At 38.8% G+C, this 15,775-nt stretch overlaps 1 protein-coding gene across 2 annotated transcripts; it reads right to left on the reverse strand.

Annotated features, from left to right (window-relative positions):
• Positions 1 to 517: 517 nt before the first annotated feature.
• On the reverse strand, positions 518 to 15,071 carry LOC148645071 (cytochrome P450 3A40-like). Of its 2 annotated transcripts, XM_088613316.1 has the most exons (13): positions 14,914 to 15,071; positions 13,739 to 13,832; positions 13,168 to 13,220; positions 12,243 to 12,342; positions 9,023 to 9,136; positions 7,601 to 7,686; positions 6,821 to 6,969; positions 5,876 to 6,003; positions 5,636 to 5,723; positions 4,181 to 4,341; positions 3,277 to 3,500; positions 1,816 to 1,978; positions 518 to 932 (listed from the first exon to the last, which is right to left on the reverse strand). In XM_088613316.1, the coding sequence occupies exons 1-13, from the start codon at positions 14,982 to 14,984 to the stop codon at positions 828 to 830; spliced, it is 1,536 nt and encodes a 511-aa protein (XP_088469442.1). In that variant the 5' UTR covers positions 14,985 to 15,071; the 3' UTR covers positions 518 to 827. The 2 variants fall into 2 exon arrangements, with proteins under 2 accessions (XP_088469442.1, XP_088469443.1); XM_088613317.1 differs by lacking the exon at positions 13,739 to 13,832 and having other exon boundaries at positions 14,914 to 15,040.
• Positions 15,072 to 15,775: the final 704 nt, after the last annotated feature.

Below are 15,775 nucleotides of genomic sequence, written 5' to 3' on the forward strand. Positions count from 1 at the left end.
AATGTGCTTTGATTCAGATTTTGTGTTGTGTTTGTGTACTATTAAGGTACAAAAAAATGAGAAAGTCATCCTTTTTCTTCTTTTTTTCTCAATCCTCTTTTTGAGATTTGAGTTTGTGCTGTACCCCATGTAACCATATCTTTTCTGTTTAACAAATATAAAAGTGTTTTGTTTTTATAAGATCACTTTATTAGCCATATACAATTTCTTGCATTAGGAATTTGTCTTTTCGCATACCCCAGCTTGCTCTCCATGAGACACACAGGCACACAGACAGGGAGAGAAGCTTGGGGTCAGAGCGCAGGGTCAGCCATTGTACAGCACTCCTGGAGCAGTTGGGGTTAAGGGCCTTGCTCAGGAGCCAAACGGAGTAGGATTCCTCTGCCGGCTGCGGGATTTGAACTGGCAACCTTCCAGCCACAGGTGCAGAAGCCAAAGAGCCACCACTCCGCCGTTTTTTTTTACGATAAGGATGGTTTTAAAAGATAAATGTTTTTTGATAGAAATGTAACAACAGTTTTTCGTTTTTGAAAAGCGTAGTTTATTGAAGAGAAAATTTGACTTCTAAGATTTAGCAAAGAAATGTAAAAAAACCTTCATCATCCTTCATTCTTCATCCTTTTTGGGGAGGAAGGTCTTTTTAGACACATCAACTAGACCAACAAGGATGCATGTAAATATTGTTTTCTATATTCTTAGATTAGGAGTAACTTTAAAAAGTATTTCTGATACATTTATTTGAATCTTGGTATCAGGTGACATCACATTAAGGACTTTATCTGTGATTAACAAAGGAAAATTCAGATAAAAATGTCTTCTGTTCTAATTCACCTCCAGTCCAGCACTTCATCAGCACTTGATGGAGTTCGTGGGACAACCTTCAGTGTTATAGGTTTTTTTGGCTGAAAAATAGCATTCAATTCAACCGGGACCTGAAAAAGCAATCAATAATAACAGAAAAATACAGGGCATAATTTTTAAATTGCATTTGGAAAAAACAAAACATAATTTGCAGACTTTATGTGTAGTGAATTTCACTAGACAAAAATTTATTCTTTAGCAATATAAAAAATAAATTATTTATACAATCCTCCTGAAGGGAAACATTTCAGTTTATTAGAATGACTGATGTATTCAGTTTCAATTAATGGGATTATCTGTATAGCCTTATTTTAGAAAATTTTGCAATGTAATTTTAAAGCTGATCATTTTAAATAATCAATCACCTCAATTAAAACTTTAAACTTTTAAGGTTTCATGATTTTGATTTTGATATTTCATCCTGTACTACAATGGTTATTTGACTTGAAAAAAAAAAAAGCATTCTAAATTCTCACCCAAATTACAATGGCAATAAGAAAAATATATTTTGTAGTTGTTTTTAAAAAAACATCTTACTCTCACTTTAAGGCTGATATATACAATATACTATACACTACTTGTTTAATTAAATTTATTCTGTTTCACAAACAAAAAAGCGGATCCGTTTTTGCGTGACTTTAATTACAGCCAGTCAAAGGAATGATCATTTAAATCAATCTCAGTGTTAATTGATTTGATCGTTGACATGATGAGAGCAAACAATTAAGAGCATCCACCATTAACATTAAGGATTTTATTAAATCCCAATAACTAATGAATGCCATGCCATTCTCTTGAATCTTTTGCAGTCAGAAAACCACTACTGTGCTGGAAATTGTAATCTATAGTCTTCTACTCAGACTGCTAGGCAATTAAGTAGAGTGTCTTCCCCAGAGATTAAGATGAAGAAGGTGACTGAATTAAAACAAAGACTGTATGAACAGAATGTCTCACCTGAGTCTCCTTGCAGGTTTCAAAACTGAAGCTCTGAAGCAGCTGCACAACAGCCAGTTTCATAACCATTAGGGCAAACCTCATTCCAATGCAATTGCGAGGTCCAGTTCCAAATGGCAAGTAAGCATAGGGATCCATGCTTTCCTTGTTGGCTTTGCTAAATCTTCAAACATACCAGGTAGGTGATGAATTTCAGATAGAAGTATATGCATAATGCATTAAGCAGCATTTAGAATTGATTAAAGTTGAAGCTACCCCAACTAAGGTTATATGGCTAGTCTCCTGAGTGGTTCAACTGGTAGACGGGCATGTCTGGGCACAGGCTGAGCTATGGTCTATGTTGCTGGTTTGAGCCAGGGTCATGTCACTAGGTAACTGGGACTGTGATTCTCCAAGCAAATAGAACAGGAATATTCAGCCAGGCCTCTCTCTGTTCTTGACAAATAAAATCCCCTTCTGGGAGCTCTCCAATTGACACTGAACATCTGTTTTGCAGCTGTGGTGCCCATGATGTGTTAAAAAACACAAGTGGTGTAAAGGTAGGTGTCATGCCTTCATCCCACCACATTCTCACACGGAAGGGCACTCGCACTAATCACACTCCAGCCCTGAGCACTTCTGCTAAACGACACTGCTCCTGCCGATCAGCCAACCACGACACTCCATCAATTAGCGCACCTTCTCCCTCGCACAATACTTAAACCCTCCAGAAGCCCCTGTTCTTTGCTTGGTATTGGTTGGTTGTTTGTTCACCTACCTTGCTTTAGATTCTGTTTTCCTTCTTGCTCTTTGTTACTAACCACGGAACTCACCTTCGACTATGTCTACTGTCTTGCCCCTTAGGATTTGGAAGCCTACTCATTGACCTTCACCTTTTGACTCATGGAACTGCCTTTTCGACTATTACTTTAGTCTTGCCCTATTCTGGATTGGAAACCTTCTCTCCTGCCTTTTTCTATGATCCTTGGAACTCGACTCGGACTTCACCACTCGTCTAGCCCCCTAAGGTACTGCATAGGGTCCATTTTCCTGTTTCCTCAGCGGGTCAATCCTGACAGTAGGCAGGTTAAAGGTGTCTGCCTTCACTTCCTAATTATCTCCTGTGTGTGGTCATGGGGTTTGTAGAAGTGAGCTGAGATTTAAGAAGCACATAACTGGAGATGACAAACATCAGATAGGTATAACAGAAAACTAAGTGGCGTTGCCCAGACTCACATGAAATCAAATATTTTACCCAACTCTCCATAACACATTCCAAATGCCATGTGAAAGCAGCATGAAGTAAGTCTGAGGTTACTTTAGTCTACACAATGGCAAACTGACACTTAGTGCTGGATTAAACATTTGACAAAGAGGCAGGTAATTAGGAGGTTTGTGCTAATTGGAGACTACAATAAGCCTACAATGAGGATATTGCACATTCTCAGGAAAAACCAAAAATCACGTCAGGCAGAACTTTACCTTTCAGGCTTGAAGACATCAGGTTCAGGCCAGTGATCAGGATCATGATGAAGAGCATACACTGGTATCGTAACAATGATTCCCTCTGGGATGGTTACCCCATTAATCTCAACAGTCTTCTTACACATCCTCTCAAGACGGGGTGAAGGGAACAGCCTGAGAGACTCGCTGATGACCATGTCCAGGTATTCCATCTTCATGAGTGCTTCATATGTCACAGGAGCCTTGAAAACATGGCAGCAGGTAATTTGTAAAGCCACCAGCCTCCAATGAGACCAATAAAGCTGCTCTTTTTAACTTTAAATTATTTTGTTTAGCGATGGTAATTCATTAATACATAATTTAATAACATATGTTCACCCCAACTCCCATCAACTACCTTCTCACTAGGGTACAGCAACTCAGACTTTCTTTCACAGAGTTTTTAGCTCATGTCCTCTTCCACCAACATTACTGCCACCCACACAACAGCTACCCTTTGGATTATTTTATAGAGTAGTTCTGTCTACCTGGCTATGCCCACATGGCTATGCTCAACTAAAGCACTTTAAAGCCAAAACACTTTTTACACACATTACATTAAGTGATGTTTTTGTCTGGCCTGAAGTTCTTGACGGCTAAATGCAGTCTAAAGCTGCCAATTACTAAAGCATATCCATGAACAATCAAGAGCCTGTAATGTGTGGCTTCATTGTCAAGGACAATTCAAGCAAGGCAGTAGAACAATAGGATGTTGGTAAAATAGAAGTATGGCAAAATAAACAATTAAAAAAATATCATCAAAACACAAAATGAAGCAAAGTTCAAACGTTTTGGCAACTTTGTTTCAATTGCTCCCTGACAAAAAAAACACACCTAACTCTTGGCTGCTCAAGAATGTGAATGAGTAGTGAGAAATTACTACCTTCTTTGAGAAGACTTCATCAATTTCTTTTTGTAGTTTCTTCTGGACATCAGGGTTGGTGGCAAGATTGTACGCTAAGAAGGAGAGGGATGTACTTGTAGGCTCATAACCACCAAAAACAAAGATCAGGGACTGAGACAGGATCTCATGGTCTGTTAGACCTGTTGAATGTAGCAAAGCAAAATATTGATATAAGTTAATATACAAAATGGAGCGTATCTTGCATTGTGTTATAAGACTAAAGGAACATATTGTGACAGCTCACAATATTTTGGGACAATGGTGTCATTTATCCCAGATATTATTTAGCTCTGGGTGACTTTTTTAGACCCTGATCCAGGCACCTAAGCTGTTTACCGGCACTGGTACAGTATATTATGCCTTTATAAAATCAAAGACACATTTTAAATCCGTAACCACTACTAGACCTTTTTCTTATTTTCTTCTTGTAGTTACACTGTAATCTTAGCACTTGTGTGTTCTGTCAATGTCCTACTGGAAAATTGACAGACATTTCCAGGAACTCTTTTTCATTGTATCTCTGGTAGTACGATCGTCCACTGTCTATACATAAGGCATTCTAGTGTTAAAGGAGATTCCTTCCCAGAATTTTCACATTTCCACTGATCCATTGATTGGCTTAAACACAAAGGGCAACATAAAGCTCACTACAATGTCTCTATTCAATGTCTCTTAAAGGCAAAACAGAATTCATCACAAACATTCCAACTTTGTGAGTGATTTACTCTCTCAGCTGACATGCAGGCTATTTCTTTCTGGAATTCTTCTTAACTAAGATGGATAAGGGTGAAATACTGGTAAGTCAGATCTGGTATGGCTGCCTTCTTGGTCGTGGCCGGTCACTTACAGAGCCAATTTCCTCATTTCTCTGATCTGTGCCCTGATATCCAAAAGAGGATGGTCATCATTTAATAAGGATTGATCTATACCAGAAACTGTCATGCTTTAGTCTGCTGGTCATTGAAACAGAACATCTCATTCCCAGGCATATTCTTCACAGACGGGCCCCATTAAATTATACCAATATCAACTAGTTGATCCTCATTACTTGAGTGAGGCATGGTCATATATTTAGCTGTTGTTGCATTTATTAAAAGTATCTTTTGCCTAAAAAATAATTGCCTAATGAGTTATTATGCTTAATACAGGCATGGTTTTCATTGTGTATCTGCATAAGTTTCAAAGGCTATACCAAACAGGGTTTTTCATTTTGTTTTTGGCTTATCAAAAACTGTTTCAGATGTCAAGCTCAAATATAACACCCTGAATATGCATTCATAAATATATACCTGAGTCAGCATAAATCATAGTAACATCAGATAAACAAGCAGATAAAGTAAAAGAAGGGCTCATGAAAACAAATTATAGAAACTGTAATCGTTGGATATTTAAAATTAAAATCTAATGATACACAGTTAAATAAATGTACAGCACCTTTTATAACTTCCTTTTCTCCATATATGCTTGAGTTATTCTCAGGAAGTTGTGAATCCATCATCAATTGCAAGAAATCCACTCGATTCTGTAGAGAAAAGTACATAGACAGAAGTCACCTTACTCTCCAAGAGACAGACTATATAAGGTAATTATGTATAGTACTGTTTATAATATGGATGTATAGTATATATGTATTTAGTATGCACGCACAAAGCGTTTGTCTTTTTCAGAACTTACATTGGGAATATTTTGTTTACGTTCTGCCTTTATCTTGTGAAAGGAGTCGTAGAAAAAGGTAATCACTGACTGAGGGAAAAGGCTAAAATTCAGCTTGTCCAACAATGTAGCAGTGAAAGGAAATATAGCTGTAATAATAGGAAAAAACAATCAGGTCTTCCAATGAATAAGAACTAGCAACAGTTTTATATTTTTGATATATGGGAAAACTATTCAGTGGAATTTTTCCAGTTCACATGCATACATAGATTTGTAACACTTCCTCATTAACTTGAGCATTATAACTTCAGTATAAAGACAGTACTACAAAATACACTGGAACCATTAAAAATTAAAAATACATGTCTGACAAAAGTACAAAGTTCCCCTCAGATTTCTTCTATTAACTCATTAATCGTTCAGAATATGAGTAAATAATTTTAGTGCAGATGATCATGCAGAAAAGGTGCTGCTGGACAACTTAGCAGTGGGGACAAGATAACTTTTAATTCTGCTGTAATAAGAAGAGTCCAGTTTGAAAATAGTGCTTTCATGGAGAATACTATGAAACGGAGATAGACTGACAAAAGACTGACACCTAACATATCACTGTCAGAGAAAACTATTCAAACTGTCATGCCATAAGAAATCTAAATAATCTCAGCCTTCACCAACAGTACAGTATAAAATTGCAGGTACCTGTATACAGGGTTAGTCAAAATCTTGTCGACAAGTATAAATGCCAATTATTTTACTAAAGTTTTGTTTTCTCCTCCACAGATGGCGAAGGATTGTAAGGTAACGTTTAGAAACTTTGATATTTATGCTTTTGTTTGAATCCTTTTTTGTCACAATAACCCATGCAATTAATTTGTAATAACATGTCAAACTTGTCGACTAACCCTATACTTTATATCCTCTGAATCAATTTCTGGACAATCGAAGAAGCTACACATAAAAACATACTTATGATAAGCAGAATAGGGTTGAAGAAATTGAAATTGAGCATCTTCTTGACATTGGTCACAAAGGGGTCATCGGGGTTGTTGAGAGAGTCAATGGAGACACTGAAGGAGGCACTGGTAACAACATCCATACTGTAGGGTCCAATGACACTAGAAAAAATGATATTATATAATTATAATTGCTTACACTTATATAGTGCTTTTCTGGATACTCCACTCAAACCACTTTACAGGTAATGGAGACTCCCCTCCACCACCACCAATGTGCAGCCCCACCTGGATGATGCGACGGCAGCCACAGTGTGCCAATACGTTCACCATACATCAGCTATCAGTGGGGAAGAAAACAGAGTGATGTAGCCAATTCAAAGAGGGGGATTATTAGGAGGCCATGATTGGTAAAGGCCAAGGGGAAATTTGGCCAGGATGCCTGGGTAATACCTCTGCTCTTTATGAGAAACACCCTGGGATTTTTAATGACCACAGAGGGTCAGAGCCTGTTTTATGTCTCATCCGAAGGACGGCGCCTTTTTATAGTAAAGTGTCCCCGTCACTATACTGGGGCATTAGGACCCACACAGACTGCAGGGTGAGCGCCCCCTGCTGGCCTCACCAACACCTCTTATAGCAGCAACCTTAGTTTTTTCCAGGTGGTCTCTATCATCCAGGTACTGACCAGGCTCACACCTGCTTAGCAATATTAATAGGTGAATCTACAGTTTATTAATTGTGTCATGTATGGATGGATGGATGCAAGCGTGAATCTATCTAAATTACTTACTCCTTAATTTGGACAGGTTGACTCCGGTCTTTCTTATGCAAATTTATAACCAAAGTGTCAGCACACTGCTTTGCAATCGGAAAAACCTGTAAGAGAAAGCTTCCTTCATGATCACCTCCAAGAATGCAAGACCTGTACATCAAAGTAAATAATGCTGTTTGAGGATGGGAAACCTTATAACCGTAAGGTTCTATCTTACAGTGCATGTCAATATATTTACTGCCTTTCTAGCTGCCATGTTCAGGCTTCTGTATTTCCTAACTGTGCTTGCAGGGTAACAGATATCCATGCATCACCTGAGTTGTGTCAGGCTGATTGTTTTTTTACACATAGGTGTACTCAGTGAGGACACACACCTGCTTTGATACTGTTCCATTGTGAGGGCAAGCACAGAGTCTCCCTGCCACCCAACCTCCCTTCATCTAAAAGAGCCACCTTGATCTAAAAGAATACTTAAAGGTCTGAATAAAGGACCCTTGAACTTTCTGGAATTCAGTGATTCACACCAAATATGATTTTGCTCTGTGTGTTAAAATACTATTACTATAATAGTATAACTTGATATTTTTAAAACAAGATGAATCCGTAACTCACTCTGTTGTGTGCATTTTTTGTTCTGGTTTCATTAGGAGTATGATTAAATCTGAGGGGTCATAACATACAGTATAGTATAATCATTTCAAATTCAAAAAAGGTATAATATATTACAAATTAAATCTTCAGGACCCTTGAGGTTCTATTTAACTTGCATAAAAACAAAACAATATAAAAAAGAGAAAAACATCACAGAATTAAAGCATTCTTGTGGATGTTAATGCATTAATGATAAAAACAAATACTATGTTTCAGGTGTGACACCTGAAATAAAACACAAGAGTACACATGAAACTACAAATATTTCACTCTTTTTTTGAGTGTTGAATTTATCTCAGCTTGTTCTGTTTGCAACCTACATGCAGACATTCAGTAGCTCCTCAATGTAATCTACATACTGTACAATCAACAAACGACAAGCATGAATCTTTTATCACTATAGTAGTCTGAGACTTCACTGACTCTTCACTCTCTCACAGAGTCCAGATTATAACTACTGTATCTTATTTAGCTGGACGTATCTAGTTCTTGTAGCTGTGTGACTGCTTTTGAAAGAGAGGGATGTTTTTCCCTTAATTCTCATGCCAATCAAATAGAAACACAACACTTCTGCCAATTAACTAATTCAAAGTATTGCACTGCCATATCCCCATTTTTTAAATTTTGGCCAATACCATTTTTTTATTTTGGTAATACCATACTTGAACAAACTGTTGAAAAAGTGGTGTGAAATTATTGTATCTCTTTTCACAGCTCTGGATCCTTCTATGTGGTTTGCATGGAAGGCCAGTGCTTTTTGACTCAATGCATCTTGAAAAAAGCACTGACCTCTTTCAGGCGTCCACTGGTAAAGGATGGTGAAAGCACACTGCGAATTCTTTTCCATTTCTCATCTTTTACCAATGACAGAGCATCATACATTGGTCCTACCATTTTTGCTTCCTGAAATACAATAGTAAGAGTGTAGTAAGAGTTTACTACAATCAAAAGGTTTGACAGATAAACAGATATCCAGCAGCCATATCACCCTGCAACTCACAACTGGCAACCCACTGAAGCTAAGCAGGTGTGAGCCTGGTCAGTACCTGGATGGAAGACCTCCTGGGAAAAACTAAGTTTGTTGCTAGAAGAGGTGTTAGTGGGGCCAGCAGGGGGCGCTCACCCTGCGGTCTGTGTGGGTCCTAATGCCCCAGTATAGTGACGGGGACACTATACTGTAAAAAGGCGCCGTCCTTCGGATGAGACATAAAACAGGCTCTAACCTCTGTGGTCATTAAAAATCCCCGGGTGTTTCTCGAAAAGAGTAGGGGTGTAACCCCGGCATCCTGGCCAAATTTCCCATTGGCCCTTACTAATCACGGCATCCTAAAAATCCCCATCTGTGAATTGGCTTCATTACTCTGCTCTCCTCCCCACTGATAGCTGGTGTGTGGGGAGCGTTCTGGCGCACTATGGCTGCCGTTGCATCATCCAGGTGGATGCTGCACATTGGTGGTGGTGGAGGGGAGTCCCCATTACCTGTAAAGCGCTTTGAGTGGAGTGTCCAGAAAAGCGCTATATAAGTGTAAGCAATTATTAATTATTATTATATTATGTGTTAAATTCTGAAAAACAAAATTATTATGTTAAAGCAATTATTTTAAAATGAAAGTGATAGCAAACAACTCACAATTAAGAATATGTCCAGCCATTGAGAATATAATCTGCTATACTGGCAACACAAATTACATTTATCCCACTTAACAAGCAATTTTAATGTAACAATACTCTATCAATATTAACAATATTACCAACATCTGACAATATTAATATTATGGGCGACCAGGCCTGTCCAGCATTGTATACATGACCCTAAGCATGCTGGGATGTATCTGCTCTATTAGCACATATGCCACCCCTGTGTGGAAGCCTTTACTTTCACTATACATGATGCCCATTTACCCAGATGTTTCCAGATTTGTCCACAATCTGTAGATTCTGATATGTTTAGCAAACTAGTGAAATTCTAATATGATTCCAAAATAGAAGGATTAACAAACACTGTACAAACTGCATAAAAATCAAAATATTTAGATTGAATTCAGGACTAAATTTGACAAAATTAGTAGTACTGCCATTACTGGTTCTTCCAATGGGGAAGCACTTTTAAAATTGAGAACTGAAGGCACTGTAGAATAGCTGTAGAAGTCTAAGACAAGTTACTGGGAAATAGCTGGATGAAATGGCTGAAAGTAATAGATCACTATTAATAGATTATAGTTCAGATTTCTATACCATAATCCTATCCATGTTAGTCACCAACTCTCAAATCTGGGCCATAGTACTTCTCTCTGTAACTGGATCCTGGACATCCTGACGGGCAGACCTTAATCTGTGAGAATAGGCAACACCTCCTCCACTCTGATCCTCAACTCAGGAGCCCCCAAGAGCTGTGCGCTCAGTCCTGTTCTTCATGTTCACCCACAATTGTGCAGCAAAACACTGCTCCAACTTCATCTTTAAGTTCACTGATGACACCACCATTGTAGGTTTTATCACAAATAATGATGAAACAGAGTACTTGAAAGAAGTTGAGGACCTTGTGGTATTGTGTCAGGACAACAACATCTCCCTCAATGTCAGCAAAACTAAGGGGCTATTTATTGGTTACAATGGGGCTGCTGTGGAGATGGTTAGCCGCATCAAGCTTCTGGGCATTCATACCATCAACAATTTGACCTGGTCCCATCACATAGGTGAAGTAATGACAAGAGCACACCAGCACCTCTACCTGCTCAGGAGATTTGATATGTCTTCTCAAAGACTCTTACATTTTTATAGATGCACTGTAGAAAGTATTATCACTGGACACACTGCAGTTTGGTATGTTAATTGCTCAGCTCATGAATGTAAAAAACAACAGAAGGTGGTGGAGAAACCTGAGGCCATCAATAGTACAGAATTCCCTTCCATCCAGACTATCTTCTCCACACGCTGCCTCAGAATGGCGAATAATCGAATCAAAGACCAAAACCATCCTGGGAAAGCACTTTACTCTCTTCTTCCTTCTGGCAGAAGCTATAGTATAAAAGCCTCTACCCCACAGCCATCAGACTCCCGAACTCCACATCTTAAATCCTCCCCCCACTTACAACGCTATTTTACACTGAACTCAAAATACTGCCACCACTCGAATTTTACACTGAACTGAAAATACTGCCACTGCTGAAATTTGTACTCAGCTGCTGTCTACTTTAAATGCTGGTTAAAAGTATAGCTATTACCATGTACCCTGTCTCCAAGAAGTGTGATGTCATTTGTTACTATATGTCATTTTCTTTGTCAATGTTATGTCATTTGTAATGTGAGGAAAACACACAAGTAAGCATTTCATTGTTCTCAGGTACATACTGTCACGATCGTCATCCATCCTCTAGAGGGCGCTCCGAGCCTTTTGTGTTTTTCATTATCACGTTCACCTGCCCCTTGTTCCGTCCTTTATTTAAACCTGGTGCTCTGGAAGATTGGGGCTCTGCATTGGAAGACGGACGCCAGGAGGCCCACCTTGCTTCGAGTCGCCCTACGTCCGCGGCTTGAAGGCATAAGCTTCCATTCAGCATCCTGACCAAGCTCAGTCTGGGGCTCAGAGTGCCCGGCCTAGTCACTCTATTTTTAACCTCCGTGTTCCTGTTACAGTTTCCCCTTCCTGGGGATTTCAATCGTCCTTGATTTGGATGGACCTCCCAGTTTTGGACTATGGACTGTGCCCCGGTTTCCCTTTTGGACTTCCTTGGACTTGTCTGCCAGCGTTCCCCCACCTGATCACCGTCGGCACCGCCCCCTGTTCGCCATCCCTTCCTTTCCTAACTGTGTTTTCCCCATAGCCATTTTCCAGTCACTTCCGGATTATACCGTATGACAATAAACTTGAACTTGAAACCCTTGGATTACATTGCTATTAAAAACCAAACACGCTAGATGGACTGGGTGGCCTCTTTCTATGTGATTATGTCCTCAATGCTAAAAAAATAGTAGTAATAGATCTAAAGAGATGACAAAAATTACATACTCTCCTGTTAGTGAACAAAGAATAGCACTCCTTCACCATAATAGTTTTGATAATTGCAGTATCCACGATAGCCAGTGTAGGTGTCCTGCCCTCAAAAACCCTGGATAGCGAAAGAGAAAAACTGAAAGTGAGACCACAAAACTGAAATACAGTCCAGATGTCAAGTTCCTTATTTTTTTCAGAATGTGTGTTCTTACAAAATGTTTATACTCAAAACTTTACCAAGCATAATCAGCACAATAAATTGAAGTTAAATCCTCCATTTTCTGTTTATTTCAAGCATCCTATGGTGTTCAATAAGATTTACAAGTGCCTTTCTTTGAGACAGGTTATTTATACAGGTAACGTTGTCCAAGTATTCCATTCCAAATTACACCTGAGTAAAGGCTCTACGTGTAATACAGGTTGTAATTCAGCAGTCCTGATGTGGATTGATTTTGATTGATGACATCATTAGCCAGCTGTGATGTGCAGCCCCCAAAGAGCCAGGAGTTGTGTGCCTCTGATTGTCTGGCTTAAATGCCAAGCATGGTTTTCTATTCTTTCAATGAAATACCAAATTCCCCAACTGCATGTGTGTCTGTGATCAAAAGTTTAATGTAATGTCCCAGCTCTGTTGTTTTTTTGGGCTTGTGGCTAGATACAAAGTGGACCACCTGACAGTGTCCGTCTGGGATCATTAAAGTGCAACAGGGATAATTCACTTTAAGCTTCTTGTTACAGTGATGCAATCTCTGGAATGGGAAGACATCACAAAGCCCTGAGTTACAAGACTCAAGACTACAGTATGTTGTCTTCATCTCTTCCCTGCCTGTATAAGAGCACACATTGAGAGCTGAAAAGAATAACAATTGGCATTTCAGGCTTGGAATTTAAAATGAAAACGCTAGAATGAAACCAACCTGAGCAGTATCACTGTACTCACCCCCAGACTTTTCCAAATTTGCAGAAACACTCCAAATCAAACACATGAACACCCTGTGGAAAAACGTATTATTATGATTTTCCAAAGTCAGTCAAAACCATAGAGAAATACAATAGAAGAGTATCTCTTTCCATTGGATATTTAAATAGACTGCAAATCTTGCATTCCATTCCTGTAGACTGTAGTAGATTAAAACAATGATTGAAAGAATATTGAAAACCCCATATGGAAACCACCTTCTGTTGTCCTTGGCTCAGTAACCAACAGAAGTAGGTACATACTGTACAGGAGGTTCAGCATATTTGACCAGAGAACACTAACCAATTCTTACTCTTTCTTGCCCAAATCTATATTGTAGCTGTGAAGCAAAAAAAAAATATTTGCAAAAATCAGATAAAAAAAAACATAAATAGTAATGACAAAGGATAATCAAAATGTACAGCACGGTTTCTCAAATGCTAAGCTATATTTATATTTACATTTCAAACTGTCTAAAGGAACGTGTACATACACGTAATGATATGGCTGTGAAATAATTTGTTTCAAACTTACAAAATTTGTTAGAACTTACTTTTCTGAATTCCAGGAAATTCCCAAAAAAGGGCAGAGGTCTAGGACCAGGAATTCCCAGTTTTTTGAAGAAACTATATGGCCAAATGCCATACCTTCAGACACAAAAGACACAAAAGACAGCTGAAAGTACTAACTTAAATTGTATCTACTCAAACAAATCTGGATTTGGCTAGAAGAATTCACCTGGAGGTTTTGGGATACACAGAGCTCTTGCTATTCTGAGGCCTCCCAAGTGGCTCAAACAGTAAAGACACTTGCCTGAGGGCAGCTTGAGCTCTATGATCTTTTGTCATTTAACACCTCACATTCACCTCAACCCTGTACCGGAGCTTCAGTGTTCAGGTGTTCCCCTTACCAACAGCTCCCCATGCTTACAAGAGCTCAGGAGGCAACAGCTCATTGTGTTTCTGCAGAGAGCTCAGACCCACTAATCTCACCCTTCCCTCAGCCCAGGCTGCTGTGCACCACAAGAATACTGGCCATACTGGCCAGAATACAGCCAGGTTAGTGACATGGTCCAGGCTCAAATCCATTTCATTACTGGTTGGACCGCTTGAGAAGCCCTAGTGAACTGTTAAAAACACAAGGACAAGCAACATCTGAGATAATAAAAATAAACAGATTTTTTTGTCCGGTACTACTACATAATAGCAGTTTACACAAATTAATCAATCTTTTCCAAAAATACAGTCTGTTGTTTTAATTTAAAATGAACACATTTTAACAAGATTAACAAATTGATGTCAACATTTTTAGCGTTCATCCCGACCTGCCACCCGTTTTAGTCCATCGGTAAAATAAAACACCAGATGTTTGGGCGTTTATGTTATTAGCCCATTTGGTAATAACCCTACTGGTTACTAAAGGTCATGCATATTTAAGGAGCACTTCATTTACCCTTTCAACAATTAATTGAATGTGTTCTGCATTGATACGTAATTCACGACGAACAACACGGAATGAACACCCACCTATACAGTATGTCAGTACTCTTTAAATAATTCAGGCCGTGACAAATCGGTAACTATTAACAATCGCTGAAATTCAAGTATGTTTTTCTTATAAAATTGGTTTATTTATTACTTTAAAATGATAAATCGTTCGGGTAATATAGAGTCTGACTCACTAAGTTTCCCTAAGAACAGTACAAAAATTTCGATTAATGTAACTCACAGGATCAGAAGAGTTAAGAATGAAACGAGAAGCGTCCAGGTCTCGGTTGATAAAGATAGAAGGACGGCCATGATGCACTTTTCCTTTCTATTCACTGCCTTCTCGCCTTATGCTACAGTTTTGTTTTGTCACAGTTCCGTGTATATCAACTCGTTTTATCCCAAGAGCTTGAAGCGGGGGCGGAGACTTCTCAGTTCCAAGTTCTCAGATAAGAAAACTTGGCTGTAGGTAACTTTAACGTTATCGGAATATGACAGATACATATGATCAAAGAATGGTCTTAAATGGCCTAGAAACCCTTTTCTAAATTATTATCTTTTACCTTTATATTTTGAAGTTAACCATACAGTACAATATTATATCGTAATAATATTGCCGCATTAGGTCGGCCCCCCACCATCGGGGACTCAAACCCGGGACTCCCGGGACTCTCTCTGCAGCGACCCAGCCCGGTGAGCCAAAGAGAGATCTCTCTACAGCCTAGCAGCTGTAGTCCTGCTATCACAGGGAAGGGCGGTGACATCACCTGCTCTGGTACGCCGGCTCTTACACAGTGCCTGTCGGCCGTAAGCGTTACAATATAATAATAATATTATGAAATTACTGAATTCCTTGTTAATTCAATCTGCCTGTTACAGTATACATTTGTTTGATTTTGTGACATTACACTATGTTAAGAGTGTGATGTCATATCTAACAATGTTTATCTGTATATTACATAATTATTGGATTTATGGTTCTATTTTGTCCTTCACCAATATGTTTGTGAAGAAGCATGTAATAGTGAGGTGTGCGAAATGTTATTACTTCTAATAACAAAAACGGCCAGACTGTAAAATATTGCCCAGACTGACATAAATTA

The sequence above is a fragment of the Lepisosteus platostomus genome, chromosome 19, assembly GCF_059453375.1.
Source record: "Lepisosteus platostomus isolate fLepPlt1 chromosome 19, fLepPlt1.hap1, whole genome shotgun sequence".
Lineage (NCBI taxonomy): Eukaryota > Metazoa > Chordata > Actinopteri > Semionotiformes > Lepisosteidae > Lepisosteus > Lepisosteus platostomus.